Source organism: Haematobia irritans, chromosome 1 (assembly GCF_050003625.1).
Source record: "Haematobia irritans isolate KBUSLIRL chromosome 1, ASM5000362v1, whole genome shotgun sequence".
Classification (NCBI taxonomy): Eukaryota; Metazoa; Arthropoda; class Insecta; order Diptera; family Muscidae; genus Haematobia; species Haematobia irritans.
The window spans coordinates 40,523,085-40,541,366 of NC_134397.1; the positions used below are offsets into that span (position 1 = coordinate 40,523,085).

General features: G+C 25.5%; 3 protein-coding genes across 3 annotated transcripts; 2 read left to right on the forward strand and 1 right to left on the reverse strand.

Annotated features, from left to right (window-relative positions):
- The first annotated feature begins 706 nt into the window (after window positions 1–706).
- Xport-A (exit protein of rhodopsin and TRP A) lies at window positions 707–6,373 on the forward strand. The gene is made up of 2 exons (XM_075289951.1): window positions 707–1,049; window positions 6,027–6,373. Exons 1-2 carry the CDS (start codon window positions 836–838, stop codon window positions 6,152–6,154), a joined length of 342 nt encoding a protein of 113 aa, XP_075146066.1. The 5' UTR covers window positions 707–835; the 3' UTR covers window positions 6,155–6,373.
- Window positions 6,231–6,755, forward strand: Xport-B (exit protein of rhodopsin and TRP B). The gene has a single exon (XM_075289950.1). The coding sequence runs from the start codon at window positions 6,231–6,233 to the stop codon at window positions 6,687–6,689; it is 459 nt and encodes a 152-aa protein (XP_075146065.1). The 3' UTR covers window positions 6,690–6,755.
- Window positions 6,756–7,405: 650 nt separating this feature from the next.
- Window positions 7,406–15,197, reverse strand: LOC142220685 (putative fatty acyl-CoA reductase CG5065). The gene is made up of 8 exons (XM_075289949.1): window positions 14,943–15,197; window positions 14,308–14,532; window positions 14,077–14,240; window positions 10,780–10,938; window positions 10,417–10,712; window positions 7,904–8,181; window positions 7,630–7,840; window positions 7,406–7,576 (listed from the first exon to the last, which is right to left on the reverse strand). The coding sequence occupies exons 1-8, from the start codon at window positions 14,977–14,979 to the stop codon at window positions 7,510–7,512; spliced, it is 1,437 nt and encodes a 478-aa protein (XP_075146064.1). The 5' UTR covers window positions 14,980–15,197; the 3' UTR covers window positions 7,406–7,509.
- Window positions 15,198–18,282: the final 3,085 nt, after the last annotated feature.

Genomic DNA, 18,282 nt, shown 5'->3' on the forward strand with positions numbered 1-18,282 from the left:
TTGTTTCAAATAAACAATTTGTTGAATCAATTAAATTTTTAATTGAATAAAACTCAAATAAAATTTAAATTGGAAAAATTATCGTGAAATTTTTAACTGTGAAATTTTTAACTAAAATTTCGCAATTCCATGAATAACATATAATTTTTAACTGTGAAATTTTTAACTAAAATTTCGCAATTCCATGAATAACATATAATTTTTTTACCTTGGGATTGTTGCCTTTTGAAGCAGCAATCCGTCTGTTCACCTATTTTATGTTTGCTAAAAACAGAGATTGATACTTTCAGGGAATTTGTTACATTGGAATTTGAACTTTTCCATTATTTTTTATTTTACTATTATGGTTGTGATGATTTTGGATATAAATGAAATTGGCGAATGACAATATATTTTTGTTTAGTTTTTGTTTGTGTTATCTCAATTTGCAATAAGGCCTAATATTAATTGAATTATCTGAAAATAAAAGCAACCACACATTGATATATTCTACCATCTAGGATCTCTAGAAACAAATGCTAAAGAATAAAGATATAGTTTTTCAAATAAAAAACAAGGAAGGTGGCTGTTTTCAATTTACACATTTTCATTTCAGCTATACTAAATTTAAGCCAACCAAAAGAAAATCAATAGGCTTAGGAAACCTAAAAAGTGTTTAGAAATTAATTTTGTCTTGGCGTTTACTGGCAAATGGAAGTAGACATAATTCTGTTAGCATTCAGTTTGTCCGCTCATGCCGGACGCATAACATCTTTTTAGACTGTTGATTCTATCAGTTGTTTTGTTCTGTTTTTTTTTTTTGGTAAAAAATCTATTTAAGGCGAATTCATGCATCATGAAATCGGGAAAATATGGCGCATTTGCCAATTCAGCTACGGGCTATGGTAAAAAAACTCATTACGCAAATCCTTCTCTAAAACGTTCAGAGAAGTCTGCCAAATCGGATCTCAAATGTAATAAAGATGACACTAAACCAAAGACTAATAAAGCTGAGGAGGATGAAAAAGATTTAAATTCTGGTTTTGGAGATTATCTAAGATCTAGTGAAGGTAAGTGATGATGAAACTCTAGTTGAGGTTTGATTTTACCTTCTGTGAACTTCTGTAACATTTTTTTCTCCAGAAACTTTTGTCAAAATTTTATTTCTATAGAAAATTTTGTCAAAATTTTATTTCTATAGAAAATTTTATCAAAATTTTATTTCTATAGAAAATTTTGTCAAAATTTTATTTCTATAGAAAATTTTGTCAATATTTTATTTCTATAGAACATTTTGTCAAAATTTTTTTTCTATAGAAAATTTTGTCAAAATTTTATTTTTATAGAAATCCATCGCTGAAAAAAAAATTATTTCTATAGAAAATTTTGTCAAAATTTTATTTCTTTAGAACATTTTTTCAAAATTTTATTTCTATAGAAAATTTTGTCAAAATTTTATTTCTATAGAAAATTTTGTCAAAATTGTATTTCTTTAGAAAATTTTGTAAAAATTTTATTTCTATAGAAAATTTGATTATTAATTTTGTTCGGCTTGAGGTCATAGAAACAATCGATTATTGATTTGTTTTAATATTTATTTCCAATATTTCGGTTAGTGCCACTAACCATCTTCTGGGATTTTGTATCTACATAAATTACAAAAATTAAATTACTTTTAATGTTCACAAATCACAATATTATTTTAGATATAATATATTGAAAATAACTAACGTGAGTTCGTGTGATGCTGTTCGTTCTGCAAGCCACCGTACACTAAGCTTCGTTTGTGTCGATGCTTGTTTATGATGTGTCGATACATTCTCGCGCATTCTTCCGTGTCTTTTTTGAAATTCATTCTCTTGTCAGGAGAGAGATCTATTATATTAAGCATCTCAAGAGTGTATCTACGCCTATGATTATTCTCTTGAGCAAGTATCTCGACGTCTGTGAAGTTGGGCTTGTGTCCTGTTGTTGCACAGTGAGCTGCAAGTGCTGTTTTTTGCTCTACTGATTTGTCTACAGCTTTAAGGTCTGATTTATGCGACGAAAGTCTTGTCTTAAGTTTGGTCATTGTAGTGCCAACATATGCCATTGGGCATATGTTGGACTTGTCTCCATTACATTTAATTTTGTACACTATGTTACTCCTGTCCTCATTCTTTATTTTTGACTTTGTGTTGCTGAATAATTCCTTTACTGTTCTCGATGTGCGTGAAGCAATTTGAATCTTGTCCTTGTTATATACGTCCGATTTGAAAAAACGCTCTGAGAATCCTTCAACGTAAGTCATGGGTTTGTATGATTTATCCTTATAATGGTCCGGCTCTTCAATAGTCTTAGTTTTAATGTTTTCGTCAAGTGTTTTATTTTTAACGCGATTTATTAGTCTGCTTATTATTCTATTTGGAAAATCGTTTGTGGTCAATATTTGTCTTATCTTTATTTCATTCTCCTTGTGGAATTCTGCATCACTTATCCTTAAGATTCGATCTATAAAATTGATTGCTGTCATATGGATTATACTTTTATTGTGTTTTGAATTATAATTTATTAGTCGTCCAGTTGCTGTTGGTTTTTGATACCAATTCAGCCTCAAACAATTATCATCTCTCAATATGTTACAGTCTAAATATGGTAGCTTGTTATCCTTCTCTAACTCCATTGTAAATTGTATTTGACTGTGGAATGAGTTTAATGCGTCAAGAGTACTTTCCACGTCGGTTTTCTTTACTATCGCAAATATGTCGTCCACATATTTTGTTATAATTCGAGGTTTCGGTATCTTGCTTAAGGACACGTCTAGTAGCTCTTCCATGATGATGTCAGCAATTATTGGAGATACTGGAGATCCCATTGGCATTCCTTTCAATTGTTCATATGTCTTATCTTCATATTTGAAGTACCTACTGTCTTTGATACAAAATAGTGCTAGTTCCTTGAAAATATCACGAGGTATTTTTGTATAATTTTTGATTAAGTCCCATTTCTTCTCAATCATTGCAATGGCTAGGTTTACCGGTATACTGGGAAACAGTGATACAACATCAAACGATATCAGGATTTCATCATCTGTTAGCCTTACATTCTTAATCTTCGTTTTAAAGTCAATCGCGTCTTTTACATTGTATTTTGAATCTTTGGTGACGTTCTTTAAGATACTAGATATATATCTGCACATCTTATACGATGGTGCATTGATCGATGAGCAAATTGGTCTCAATGGTGTTCCTTCCTTGTGTACCTTCGGAAGGCCGTAAATCCTTGGGGCTATAGCAGTTTTACTCGTCAATTTATTCTTTTCCTCGATGCTGATTAAGTTTTCTTTATATAATTTTTCCACTAATTTATTATTCTTGGTTTGAAATTTCGATGTTGGATCAATTTTTAACCGTTTGTAACTACACATGTCGTGTATTATCGCATGCATTTTGGATTTGTATTCTTTGCTGTCCATAGCAACAGTTTTTCCACCTTTATCCGCACTTAATATTAAAACATCCTTGTTGTCTTTCAAATATTTCTTCGTTTGAGCCACTGTACCTAGTATAAATTTATCTCTTTTGTTTACGTTTGTCTTGTGTAAATGGTCATCTATCAGTGTTGTGAACTTTGTTCTTGCTATTTCTTGCTCTTCTTTGTCATCTGTAGTTCTCACCAAGTCTTCTCCTTCTGCGATGACTTTCAGTAGAGGAAATTGAGCTCTCGTCAAAGGGAGCGAATACTTCGGGCCTAGTGAGAGAAGCCACTGCACATTTGTTGGTATGTGTTTGTTCGTTGTATTTACAAACCATTGCTCGTTGAACGTTATGTTGATCTCTTTGTTGTGCTGTTGTAGTAGATTCTCAAATTTCTTTCTGTGTGTGGTTTTGTTTTTGTTGATTTGACTGTTGAAAAGAGAAAGTTCGCTGTCGATAAATAGTTTTAGATCCTCATTGATCAAGAGGTCTCTCAATTGAGTATGTATTGATGTAATTTTCTCACTATTGAGCTTGATTTGTTTGTGTTTTTCTTGTATTAGAAGCTTCAAAATTTTTAAGTGAAAATTGTAGTTATGATTTGCTAATGTTTTTTCTACATTTGGCGCGATTTTGTTGTTGCTGTCTGTAAATATATCATATATGTGTTTGGTAGTATTGACAATAAAGTTAGGGATAATTTTATATTAGGGATAATTTTGTCAAAATTTTATTTCTATAGAAAATTTTGTCAAAATTGTATTTCTTTAGAAAATTTTATCAAAATTTTATTTCTATAGAAAATTTTGTCAAAATTTTATTTCTATAGAAAATTTTGTCAAAATTTTATTTCTATAGAAAATTTTGTCAAATTTTTATTTCTATAAAAATTTTGTCAAAATTTTATTTCTATAGAAAATTTTGTCAAAATTTTATTTCTATAGAAAATTTTGTCAAAATTTTATTTCTATAGAAAATTTTGTCAAATTTTTATTTCTAAAGAATATTTTGTCAACATTTTATTTCTATAGAAAATGTTGTCAAAATTTTATTTCTATAGAAAATTTTGTCAAAATTTTATTTCTATAGAAAATTTTGTCAAAATTTTATTTCTATAGAAAATGTTGTCAAAATTTTATTTCTATAGAAAATTTTGTCAAAATTTTATTTCTACAGAAAATTTTGTCAAAATTTTATTTCTATAGAAAATTTTGTCAAAATTTTATTTCTTTAGAAAATTTTTTCAAAATTTTATTTCTATAGAAAATTTTGTCAAAATTTTATTTTTATAGAACATTTTGTCAAAATTTTAGTTCTATAGAAAATTTTGTCAAAATTTTATTTCTATAGAAAATTTTGTAAAAATTCTATTTCTATAGCAAATTTTGTCAAAATTTTATTTCTATAGAAAATTTTATCAAAATTTTATTTCTTTAGAAAATTTTATCAAAATTTTATTTCTAAAGAATATTTTGTCAAAATTTTATTTCTATAGAAAATTTTGTTAAAATTTTATTTCTATAGAAAATTTTGTTAAAATTTTATTTCTATAGAAAATTTTGTAAAAATTTTATTTCTATAGAAAATTTTGTCAAAATTTTATTTCTATAGAAAATTTTGTCAAAATTTTATTTTTATAGAACATTTTGTCAAAATTTTAGTTCTATAGAAAATTTTGTCAAAATTTTATTTCTATAGAAAATTTTGTAAAAATTCTATTTCTATAGCAAATTTTGTCAAAATTTTATTTCTATAGAAAATTTTATCAAAATTTTATTTCTTTAGAAAATTTTATCAAAATTTTATTTCTAAAGAATATTTTGTCAAAATTTTATTTCTATAGAAAATTTTGTTAAAATTTTATTTCTATAGAAAATTTTGTTAAAATTTTATTTCTATAGAAAATTTTGTAAAAATTTTATTTCTATAGAAAATTTTGTCAAAATTTTATTTCTATAGAAAATTTTGTCAAAATTTTATTTCTATAGAAAATCTTGTCAAAATTTTATTTCTAGAGAAAATTTTGTAAAAATTTTATTTGTATAGAAAATTTTGTCAAAATTTTATTTCTAAAGAAAATTTTGTCAAAATTTAATTTGTATAGAAAATTTTGTCAAAATTTAATTTCTATAGAAAATTTTGTCAAAATTTTATTTCTATGGAAAATTTTCTGAAAATTGTATTTCTATGGAAAATTTTATCAAAATTTCATTTCTATAGAAAATTTTGTCAAAATTTTATTTCTATAGAAAATTTTGTTGAAATTTTATTTTTATAGAACATTTTGTCAAAATTTTATTTCTATAGAAAATTTTGTCAGGTAATGCATTGGTGTTTTCAAGCGGATACGTGTACGGCCTAAAAGTATGCAAAGAAAATTATTTATGGTAGGCACAACGGGTTAATCCGTTAACTTTTCAAGCTCAAGGAAAGATTTTGAATGAATTGGACGTGAAACAATTTTTAGCAAAATTTTAATTTTTTTGAGTCACTTTTGAGAACATCTTAACGGTAACGGTAGTCTAAAAACCAAACTCCTTTGAACGTCTATTTGAAATAATATAAGTAAAATTATTATTTTTTATTTTGCAGGTGTTGAAATGATGAAAATGTTTATATTTGCCAATACAATTATGCTGATTCTTACTATGGCCTGGCCACAAGTCAAATTACAATACATTTGGTTTATGCAATGGTGGGATTCTTTAAAAGAAGAATAAACACAAAAACCCAGAATTTCGCAGAACTTCTAACTACCAAAATCAATTTAAATTATCTACAAATAGAGGAGACATCATGGTTGTTGGACCATTTGCCCAAGGAATATTCCTTATGGGTATTATATACTGGTATTCCAAAGGTCTATTGAATCTAATCAATGACTATTATCGCACTGAATTCAATCGAAAATTAAAAACTACTGCAGTAGAAGAGAAAAATTTTGCTTTAAGACCACAATCCTATGATTTGGATGACATGGAGGAATTAATAAAAATGGAAAGATTAAATGATAAAATGGAAGAAGAAGAGCGCAGGCGTCAAGTGATTGGAGATATTGAAATCATTGATGAAAGCTGTAAAGAATCATGTCATCTGGATGGCGATATAGGGAAACGTTGTCATTTGCCAAATCGCAAAATTGAATTTTTCAAATTGATATTACATTTCGAAGATGTTCATATAGATAGGAAATATATTTATTTTAGTTTAGCTTATAATTATCCCATTTGTCCATTAAATGATAGTGTTATTTAATTTTATATATAACATATATAGATATTTGTAAATTTAATAAGAGTAAATTTATTAACAATGCAAAAATTGCATCAATTATTTATTTTTCTAAGTGTAAAAGATTAAAATTTTTAATACTAAATGAAATATTCGTTTGATAGACCCTATTCAGCTGGCCAGAAATAATGCAATGTATTCCTATGGAACACCGTACAGAAATGTTGTTTCAAGAAAAAAATTTTAATTTCCAATGAGAAACTCTTTTTCTGATAAAGTTTTATTATTAAAAAGGCTTAATCATTCCTATTGAAATAACATTTTTTATAAAAATTGTTATCAACAACATGATTTAAAAACTAGTACAGGTAATAGTATTCAGCGAGGTTTAATTTGGAATACACCATTCTTCAAATTTCTGAAGACCTTGTCCGCCAAGCTCAATTAATATTTTTCCGTAGAAATTTTAATCAGAGAACATAAATTAAAAATATAGCACAGAAAATCATATTCAGCAAGGTTTATTTTAGAAGATTTCACTTTTTAAAATGCAGAACACCTTCTTTTTCTATAGAAAAAAGTATTCAGGTAAGCTGAATAAAAATTTCCATATAAATAATGGTATTCAGCAAAGTGTATTTTGGAAAACATCACTCAGCCATCTGAGATTAAGTATTTCTGTGTTGAACATTATTCACTCAGACAGACCCTATAGTTTTCCCAAGAAAAAACTATTTCAGTTGCGAATTTCTAAACGGAATGAACGAAATTAAAAATATATATATTTTTTAAATATAACAAATAAAATGTATGTCCAACAATATATCAACAATCATAAATAATTTTAAAATATAAAATAGATGAGTAACATTGTCAGGAATATGTGTAGGAATATCCAGGACCAGTACAATCTGTAAAGTGATTAAATTAGTAAAGAAATCCTGTTTTTTTCAAGAATTCCTACCTTGTTATTTTCCATTTATTGGCATTTTCCCGAAATTTCTCTTGATGCAAATATTTTTGTATGCCAATGACAAACTGTCGAATATAAATATCATAGTCCATATCCTTTAAGTCCCAATCGAGGCAGGGCATAGTTCCAGAATTCACAACTTCTTCATAATAATTACGGCTTTTATTTTTAAAAATCCATTCATTTAATGAAAAACATTTTCCTAAGAAATCGAAAAAAAATCCATGACGAATTTTGCAGAAATTGAAATCCATCCAAACCTTACCAGCTAAACAGGCTTGTCGAAATTTCTTGGCAATTGGCAGAATCATTTTCCTTTTTCCACCCACTATCAATGATATCAGATCCATTAGAATAGCCGGTATATAATGTAAGAGATATACAGCAATATCATGCATCAGGAAACTTTTACGATATCGAAAATATGGAAACATGAAAACTTTTCGTGTTGGATAAATACGAGACCATTTCAGAGTAAGGCAGCCCAAGCGATGCCAAGTAATGGGATTCGTAACACCCGATGTACAATTTGATATATAAATCCTGGAAAATATAGAAGAAAATGTGAATATTGGAAGAAATTCATATGGAAAAAATGTAATTCAGCTTGGCTGAATAACGATTTTTCAAAAAAAAAAAAAAAATTATTTCTGTGCGACGAAATTAAAATTCCGAAAGGAAAACACAATCCATGAACTCAAATTGTTTTTTATTTAATTCAAAAATTTGTATTCAGCTTTGTTGAATTTTTTAATTTTTTCAGCCTTGCTGACCATGAAGTATTTTATTCAGTCTTGAATAAATTTTGAATTAAATAAAACATAAATTGAATTCAAGTTTCATTTGGAAAATCTAATCAGATGGACTGTATTAACGCTTTCCTTTCAAAATCTTTGTTTTGTCATGTAGAAATAAAATTTTCGTTAGGAAAACGTTATTCAGCCATGCTGAATTACATTTTTTATAAGGTTTAAAATTTGTCAGTCACGGTTTTACTTTGGGATGCCTTATTCAGCTTGGCTGAATTCCAGTTTACAGCGTGCTGTATAATTTGATACATAAATCCTAGTGTGTGTAGGAGAAAATATAAAAATTACGGTGAATTCTTATGAAAAATCTTATTTAGTTGGACTGAATAGATTATTTTTATTTCTGTATTATTATGAAGATCGGCTGAATTAAATTTTTGAGTTGGTTGAATTAAAGATGTCATATGGAAAAATACATATCCGTCTGGGAAATGTTATTCAGCTAGACTGGATTAAGGGGTTCATTTGGAAACTTTTATAAGGTTATGCCGAGTGGAAGTTTCTTTAGGGCATTTGTATTTACCCAGCTTCGTTGCAGATATTGTGACTAAAGATAATGAGTTGGGAAGCTTACGCATTCGTTTAGAAAAACTTATTCAGCTCAGCTGAATAAGTTTTTCTAAAGTTCACACCTAGTCCACTTTTAGTAGATTTGAAAACCAATTGAGTTATAGCATTCATTTACAAAAATTTATTCAGCTCAGCTGAATTAAAGTTCACGCCTAATTGAGTTAGTTAGCAAATGATGGTTGAAATCTACTAAAAGTGGATTTTGGAAGTATAATGTGAATGAGGTATCTTATTCAGCTGCCCGGACGAAAAAGACTGTTTTTCATATGTTTGGGCGTAAAAATTATATGTTTGGAACTCAAATTTTTTAACACAATATTTTTAAGTGCAAGCATATAATGCTCATAAACTAGCATAACATGTTTGGGACATAAAAAGTTTGTAAATATAATATGCTTAGATGCAAACATATATTAATTTGGAAATAGCCTATAAACATATATGTATTTAGAAAGGGAGACCTAGAGAGTATGCTGCAAGTAAAATAATGGAAGTAACCAATTGGCGCCTTAAAAATATATCCACACAAAGAAAATTTCATGAAAATTTGTTACTACCAGTGTATGCCCTAAGGTGAAACATAATATGTTTGAACAGTACAAACAATAATTTGTTTGGACCAATCCTGAAAAGCAAAATGTGTTTGGGGCATATGTTACAGAAGCGATTTTTTTTAGTGTGTGTGAGAAATAAATTTATCCCTTGGAAAGATGTATTCAGCTAGGCTACAATACACAATGTATTATTAAAATTTTATACAGCAAGATTTTTATCCAAAAAACTTTATTCATCTAGCCGGAACGTAATACGTAATTCAAAGAAACCCCATATACAGCTAGACTGCCTTGAGGGTTTTTTTTACAGAAAACTTCACACAGCGACATTGGATTAAAGTTTTCTATAGAAAATATATATTTCGCTAAACAGAATTATAAATTTTGGAAATTCTTATTCTGAAAACGTTTATTCAGCTAGCCTGAATTGAAGGTTTTCCATATAAAACCTTATTCAGCCACGCTGAATTGAAGGTTTTTCATATAAAACCTAATTCAACCACGCTGAATTGAAGGTTTCCCATATAAAACCTAATTCAGCCACGCTGAATTGAAGGTTTTCCATATAAAACCTTATTCAGCCACGCTGAATTTGAGATTTTACATATAAAACCTTATTCAGCCATGCTGAATTGAAGGTTTTCCATATAAAACCTTATTCAGCTGCGCTGAATTAAAGTTTTCAGAAGTTTGAGGAAGCTTATACAGCCCTAAAGAGTGAAGGTTTTCTTTCGGAAAGTATTATTTCTTGTTGATGAATAATCTTATTCAGCTATGTACCCTAAAGCATAACCCCTTGACTATATTGGATATGATCTTGCTGAGATTTGCTGTGTATATCTCACCTTCCTTGTGTTGCTCTGAGTGCAGTCATAATCATGGAATTAACCACATAATCCACTGGTATTATATCGCAAATTACATCTTTATCACCCAAAATACTACTAAGCGAACCTTTACCGATTTCCATCATTATTCCCGTTATACCTTGAATATTATCTATCCATCCTGGATAGGGTTCACGATGTGATGCCGTAACAATCGAAGGTCTCACAATAACAATGGGCAGAACATTTTTGTAATCATTAACAATTTGTTCAGCTATGGATTTGGTAAAGGTATAGGTATTTGGATGTGGTCCCTGAGAAAGAAAAGAAAATATCTTCGTTAGGTTTTTCTATTGGATTCATTAAATGTATTAAACTTACTTTTATATAGTTGGCCAAACTATCAAAATATTCATCAGGAATTTTCAAGGTACAACTTATAAAGAATTTCCAATCAACTGGTGGTAAGGTTGGATAGATTTCTTCATCAACATATTTGCGTCCAGGATTACAGTAGGCAGTCGAAACGTATACGAAACTCTGACAAAAGTAGGGTAGAAAGTTAGGTTAGGTTAAGAAATGAAATTTTGACAAAATCTTCTCCGAGGCTCGTCCTCAGGGAAATTACAAACAAATAACTCATTTTCTATGGAAAATTTAGTTATTTGAAAAAATTTTCTATAGAAATAAAATTTTGACAAAATTTTCCATAGAAATAAAATGTTGACATTATTTTCTATAGAAATAAAATTTCGACATAATTTTCTATAGAAATAAAATTTTGACAAAATTTTTTATAGAAATAAAATTTTTTGTCAACTTTTTATTTCTACAAAAAATTTTGTCAAAATTTTATTTATATATAAAATTTTGTCAAAATTTTATTTATATGTAACTTTTTGTCAAAATTTTATTTTTATAAAAAAAATTGTCAAAATTTTATTTATATATAATAACATTTTGTCAAATTTTTATTTACATATAACATTTTGTCAAAATTTTATTTTTATAGAAAATTTTGTCAAAATTTTACTTCTATAGAAAATGTTGACCAAACTTTTTCTATGGAAAATTTAGTTATTTGACAAAATTTTCTATAGAAATAAAATTTTGACAAAATTTTCCATAGAAATAAAATTTTGACAAAATTTTCCATAGAAATAAAATGTTGACATTATTTTATATAGAAATAAAATTTCGACAAAATTTTCTATAGAAATAAAATTTTGACAAAATTTTTTGTAGAAATAAAATTTTTTTGTCAACTTTTTATTTCTACAAAAAATTTTGTCAAATTTTATTTATATATAATTTTATTATTTTTTTTTATTTATATATGAAATTTTGTCAAAATTTTATTTATAAATGAAATTCTGTCAAAATTTTTTATATATAAAATTTTGTCAACATTTTGTTTATATATAACATTTTGTCAAAATTTTATTTTTATAGAAAATTTTGTCAAAATTTTACTTCTATACAAAATGTTGACCAAACTTTTTCTATGGAAAATTTAGTTATTTGACAAAATTTTCTATAGAAATAAAATTTTGACAAAATTTTCCATAGAAATAAAATGTTGACATTATTTTATATAGAAATAAAATTTCGACAAAATTTTCTATAGAAATAAAATTTTGACAAAATTTTTTGTAGAAATAAAATTTTTTTGTCAACTTTTTATTTCTACAAAAAATTTTGTCAAATTTTATTTATATATAATTTTATTATTTTTTTTTATTTATATATGAAATTTTGTCAAAATTTTATTTATAAATGAAATTCTGTCAAAATTTTTTTATATATAAAATTTTGTCAAAATTTTATTTATATATAAAATTTTGTCAACATTTTGTTTATATATAACATTTTGTCAAAATTTTATTTTTATAGAAAATTTTGTCAAAATTTTACTTCTATAGAAAATGTTGACCAAACTTTGTTTCAATAGAAAATTTTGTCAAAATTTTATTTCTATAGAAATTTTTGTCATAGTTATATTTCTATAGAAAGTTTTGTCAAAAATTTATTTCTGTAGACAATTTTGTCAAAAAATTATTTCTATAGATTTTTTTTTAATTTTATTTATGTAGAAAATTTTCTGAAAATTTCATTTCTATAGAAAATTTTGTCAAAATTTTATTTCTAAAGAAAATTTTGTCAAAAATGTATTTCTATAGAAAATTTTGTCAAAAATGTATTTCTATAGAAAATTTTGTCAAAAATGTATTTCTATAGAAAATTATGTCACAAATTTATTTCTATAGACAATTTTTGTTTCTATAGAAATAACATTTTGACAAAATTTTTTACAGATATAACCATTACCGTATCTAGACGTTTTTAACCAGGGGGCTACAGCCCCCTATCTATACTACAGTAACAATATATAATGGAAAATCATATATAGGTTTTCACGTTCTAGGGGGAGCTAATTTTTTTCTGGAGGGGGCTAAGCCCTCCCCCAAAGGCCTTACTACGCTTATGGATATAACATGTTGACAAAATATTTTTTTGTAAAATTTTCTTCTAATTTTGGAAGATTATTTTTGGCTCGAGTGACTACCGTGTGTAAAAATTTCATTTCTATAGAAAATTTTGTCAAATTTTTATTTCTATAGAAAATTTTGTCAAAATTTAGTTTCTATTGAAAATTTTTTCAAAGTTTTATTTCCATAGAAAATTTTGTCAAGATTTTATTTCTATAGAAAATTTTGTCAACATTTTATTTCTGCAAAAAAAAAAATCGGCAAAATTTTAGTTCTATAGAAAATTTTGTCAATATTTTATTTCCATAGAAAATTGTGTCAAAATTTTATTTCTAAGAAATTTTTTTTCAAAAATTTCTCTAGAAAATTTTCTCAAAATTGTATTTCTATAGAAAATTTTGTCAAAATTTTATTTCTATAGAAAACTTTGTCAGCATTTTATTTCTGCAAAAAATTTCGTCAAAATATTAGTTCTACAGAAAATTTTGTGAACAGTTTTTCTATAGAAATAAAATTTTCTGTAGAAATAAAATATTGAAAAAATTTTCTATATAACTAAAATTTTGCCGTTTTTTTTTTTGCAGAAATAAAATGTTGACAAATTTTTCTATAGAAATAAAAACTTGACAAAATTTTCTATGGAAATAAAACTTTGAAAAAATTTTCTATAGAGAAAATTTTCTAGAGAAATAAATTTTTGAAAAAAAAATATTAGAAATAAAATTTTGAAAAAAAAATCTATAGAAATAAAGTTTTGACAAAATTTTCTATAGAAATAAAATGTTGCCAAAGTTTTCTATAAAAATAAAATTTTGACAACATTTTCTATAGAAATAAAATTTTGACAAAATTTTCAATAGAAATAAAATTTTTTCAAAATTTTCTATACAAATTAAATTTTCTATAGAAATAAAATGTTTACAAAATTTTCTATAGAAATAAATATTTGACAAAATTTTCTATAGAAATAAAATTTTACCAAAAATTTTTCTATAGAAATACAATTTTGGTGAAAAATTTCTATAGAAAGAAAATTTTTAACAAAATTTTCTATAGAAATAAAAGTCTGAGAAAATTTTTTATAGAAATAAAGCTTGATTATTATAGTTCGTGTGATGACAGCATATGGATCACCTTTGATCCCAATAATCTACAGCTATTATTCCTAATTTCATGATTGACCACCTACCTTCAGTAATGGCATATCTTTACACATTTCCAATAAATTCCATGTGGCCACAGCATTAACTCTAGCCGCAACTTTTAAACGTTCATTGAAACGTACCGTAGCTGCACTATGGAAGATTATATTCACCTCAGCACATAAAACCTTTTTATCCACATTACTGAGACCTGTTGGGAAATAAAATAAATTGCGAAAATAATGAGAGTAAATTTTTCTCATTCTCAACAAACTTACCGAAATCTTCTCTCTCAATATCTCCCGCCAAAAATTTCAATTTACGCAAACGTTGCGGATAGTGTGTGCGCAGGCGTTCAAATATTTTATGCGTACAAAATTCATTGAAACGTTGTTGGGGACTTTTACCATATTTCTCTCTGATCAAAATGTAAATGCAATTCAATTGAGGAAAACTCCAGAGAAGCTTTTCCAACAGACATTTGCCCACAAAACCGGTGGCACCTGCATGGCAAGAAAGAAAAAAAAAAACAGACAATTGGATGAACACAAAATTTTTACCATATGATGATAAACTTGCAACATAGACAAAGTGATGGTTGTGGCTATTTTGACCAATCGATTGCATGATCAGACAACATAATAAACATTATCATAATGATGATAATGATGATGATGGTGCATAATCATTATCATGTATTTTGTTATATGGTCTAGTAATTAAAAATTATGAAAGTTTTAATGCAATGCCATTTTTTTCAATTGAAAAGAAAATTTATTTGATTAGATAAGAAGAAATATACATTTTTTAATTAATGAACAATTTTATTAATTAATTAACAATTTTATTAATTAATAATAATTTTTATATTTATACTATTTATTTAATTTATTTTTTGAAAATATCCCCTTACCTGTTACGAAAATAACAGCATCATAATAGAAATCCATTTTAGGCTGATTTTTTTAAAGACAACTAAATTTCAATTTATTTTTATTTTTTTTAAACAATAAAACAAAAAAAGTATTTTTCTTTTTTATTTGTTATCAAAATTTTATCCTTTTTGGTAATCTTATATAACTGAATTGTAGTTGAAATTTATGGTCTAGTTTGTTTTTTATTGTCCGTCAATTTTTCATTTACTCTAGATTTTAATGTTATGCTCTATTCGAAGTCTTTAAGTCAACTGAAAAAACTATTATTGGCTCGTTTAAAGAAAGTTGATTATTTGCTTGCATTTTGGAAAGCTTTACTCTCTTTATCTCGGCTCCAGGAAAATCTCTTCATTAAGCCAAGTATTTGTAGCTTTGAATTTTGTGATATGTTATGATTTGAGTGGCTTCTATTCGTAGCTATTAATTTTGTAAAAAAGTTTGTCAGTAGAATCAAAACTATTAATTATTAGTACACTGTGCTACTGGTTTTAGGGATTTATTACAATAGCAATTTCGTCCAATCACAAAAAATTTTTCTCCTACACTGAAAACAAACTATACACCTTGTATGAAATATTATGCAACTCAAAGCTTAGGACACTCGATTTACACATTATTTTTTTTTATAACCAAATTTTATTTATATAGAAAATTTTGTCAATTTTGTCAATTTATATAGAAAATTTTGTCAAAATTTTATTTCTATAGAAAATTTTTTCAATATTCAACATTTCTATAGAAAATTTTTTCAAAATTTTATTTTTATAGAAAATTTTTATTTAAATTTTTTTTCTATAGAAAATTTTTGCAAAACTTTTATTTCTGTAGAAAATTTTGCCAAAATTTTATTTCTATAGAAATTTTTTCAAAATTTTATTTTTATAGAAAATTTTTATCAAAATTTTATTTTTATAGAAAATTTCTAACAAAATTTTATTTCTATAGAAAATTTTTGCAAAACTTTTATTTCTGTAGAAAATTTTGCCAAAATTTTATTTCTATAGAAAATTTTGTCAATTTTTTTTCTATAGGAGACTTGGTCATAATTTTATTTCTGTAGAAAATTTTGTCAAAATTTTATTTCTATAGAATATTTTGTCAAAATTTTATTTCTATAGAACATTTTGTGCAAAGTTTATTTCTGTACAAAATTTTGTCAAAATTTTATTTCTATAGAAAAATTTGTCAATATTCAACATTTCTGTAGAAATTTTTTTCAAAATTTTATTTTTATAGAAAATTTTTATCAAAATTTTATTTCTATAGAAAATTTTTGCAAAACTTTTATTTCTATTTTCTATCGAAAATTTTGTCAAAATTTTATTTCTATTGAAAATTCCTTCGCCCTATCTTTTTAGGAGTGCAAAGGAATATATAATACAAATTTTGGGAAATACAAATATCCAAGTTCATAAAATCAACTACCTTAATGCAATATTTTTCTCCATTATTTTTTTTTCAGTGAATCCCACCTTGAAAGTCACTTTATGGATGATAATAGCCACAATACCAAAAATGTGTGTCTCCTGTGCCCAATATGGCTGTATGGCTGAAGTAATGCCAGGGAATAAGAAAATTTTTATTTATATAGAAAATTTTGTCAAATTTTTATTTTATAGAAAATTTTGTCAAACTTTTATTTATATAGAAAATTTTGTCAACATTTTATTTCTATGGAAAATTTTGTCAAAATTTTATTTTTATTGAAAATTTTTATCAAAATTTTATTTCTATAGAAAATTTTTGCAAAATTTTATTTTTTAGAAAATTTTTATCAAAATTTTATTTCGATAGAAAATTTTTGCAAAATTTTATTTCTGTAGAAAATTTTGCCAAAATTTTATTTCTGTAGAAAATTTTGCCAAAATTTTATTTCTGTAGAAAATATTGCCAAAATTTTATTTCTATAGAAAATTTTGTCAATTTTTTTTTCTATAGGAAACTTGGTCATAATTTTATTTCTGTAAAAAATTTTGTCAAAATTTTATTTCCATAAAAAATTTTGTAAAAATTTTATTTCTATAGAAAAATTTTATCAAAATTTTATTTTCATAGAAAATTTTTGCAAAATTTTATTTCTGTAGAAAATTTTGCCAAAATTTTGTTTCTATTTTTTTTTTGTCAAAATTTTATTGTTATAGTAAATTTTTATCAAAATTTTATTTCTATAGAAAATGTTTGCAAAATTTTATTTCTGTAGAAAATCTTGCCAAAATTTTATTTCTATAGAAAATTTTGTCAATTTTTTTTCTATAGGAAACTTGGTCATAATTTTATTTCTGTAGAAAATTTTGTCAAAATTTTATTTCTATTAAAAATTTTGTAAAAAATTTATTTCTATAGAAAAATTTCTCAATTTTTTTTATAGAAAACTTGGTCATAATTTTATTTCTATAGAAAATTTTGTCAAAATTTTATTTCTGTATAACATTTTTAACAAAAGTTTATTTCTATAGAAAATGTTGTCAAAATGTAATTCTATAGAAAATTTTTGCAAAGATTTATGCCTATAGAAAAATTTTGCAAAATTTTATCTCTATAGAAAGTTTTTCAAAATTTTATTTTATATAGAAAATTTTGTCAAAATTTCATTTATATAGAAAAATTTGTCAATACTCAATATTTCTACAGAAATTTTGTTCAAAATGTTATTTATATAGAAAAATTTTGCAAAATGTTATCTCTATAGAAAATTTTTGTACAATTTTGTCTTTATAGAAATTTTTTGCAAAATTTTCTATATAAATAGTATAGAAAATTTTGTCAATATTCACAATTTCTATAGAAGATTTTTGTTTGGAAGTTCACATCCAAAACACTGTAAATACTCCAATCACGGCTTAAGAAATTCAGCACATTCAGTGCAACGGCTGTTGAAATGTTGGACATCCATCCTATGACCAGCCCATGTTCACTTAATGTTTTTTTGCTCCAATTTTGCACCACTTCCGGATCCAAAAAGAACATTTTCACTACCTGTTTGGAGACGATTTGTTTGCTGGGTAGTGTATATATTTGCAATACCCAGGAGGTGACGAGGAATACACATTGTGTCTTCGGCAATAATGCCCAGGGCCGTTCCCGGCACGGTTTCCACTCGTGCCAAAAATAATCTACCAAAATTTGGAACGTATTTTACCAAAAAAACTACCAAACAAAAAAAATTGCAAAATTTTATCTCTCTAGAACATTTTTGCAAAATTTTATCTCTATAGAAGATTTTTGCAAAATTTATTTATATAGAAACTTTTGTCAAAATTTTATTTATATAGAAAATTTTGTCAAAATTTTATTTATATAGAAAATTTTGTCAAAATT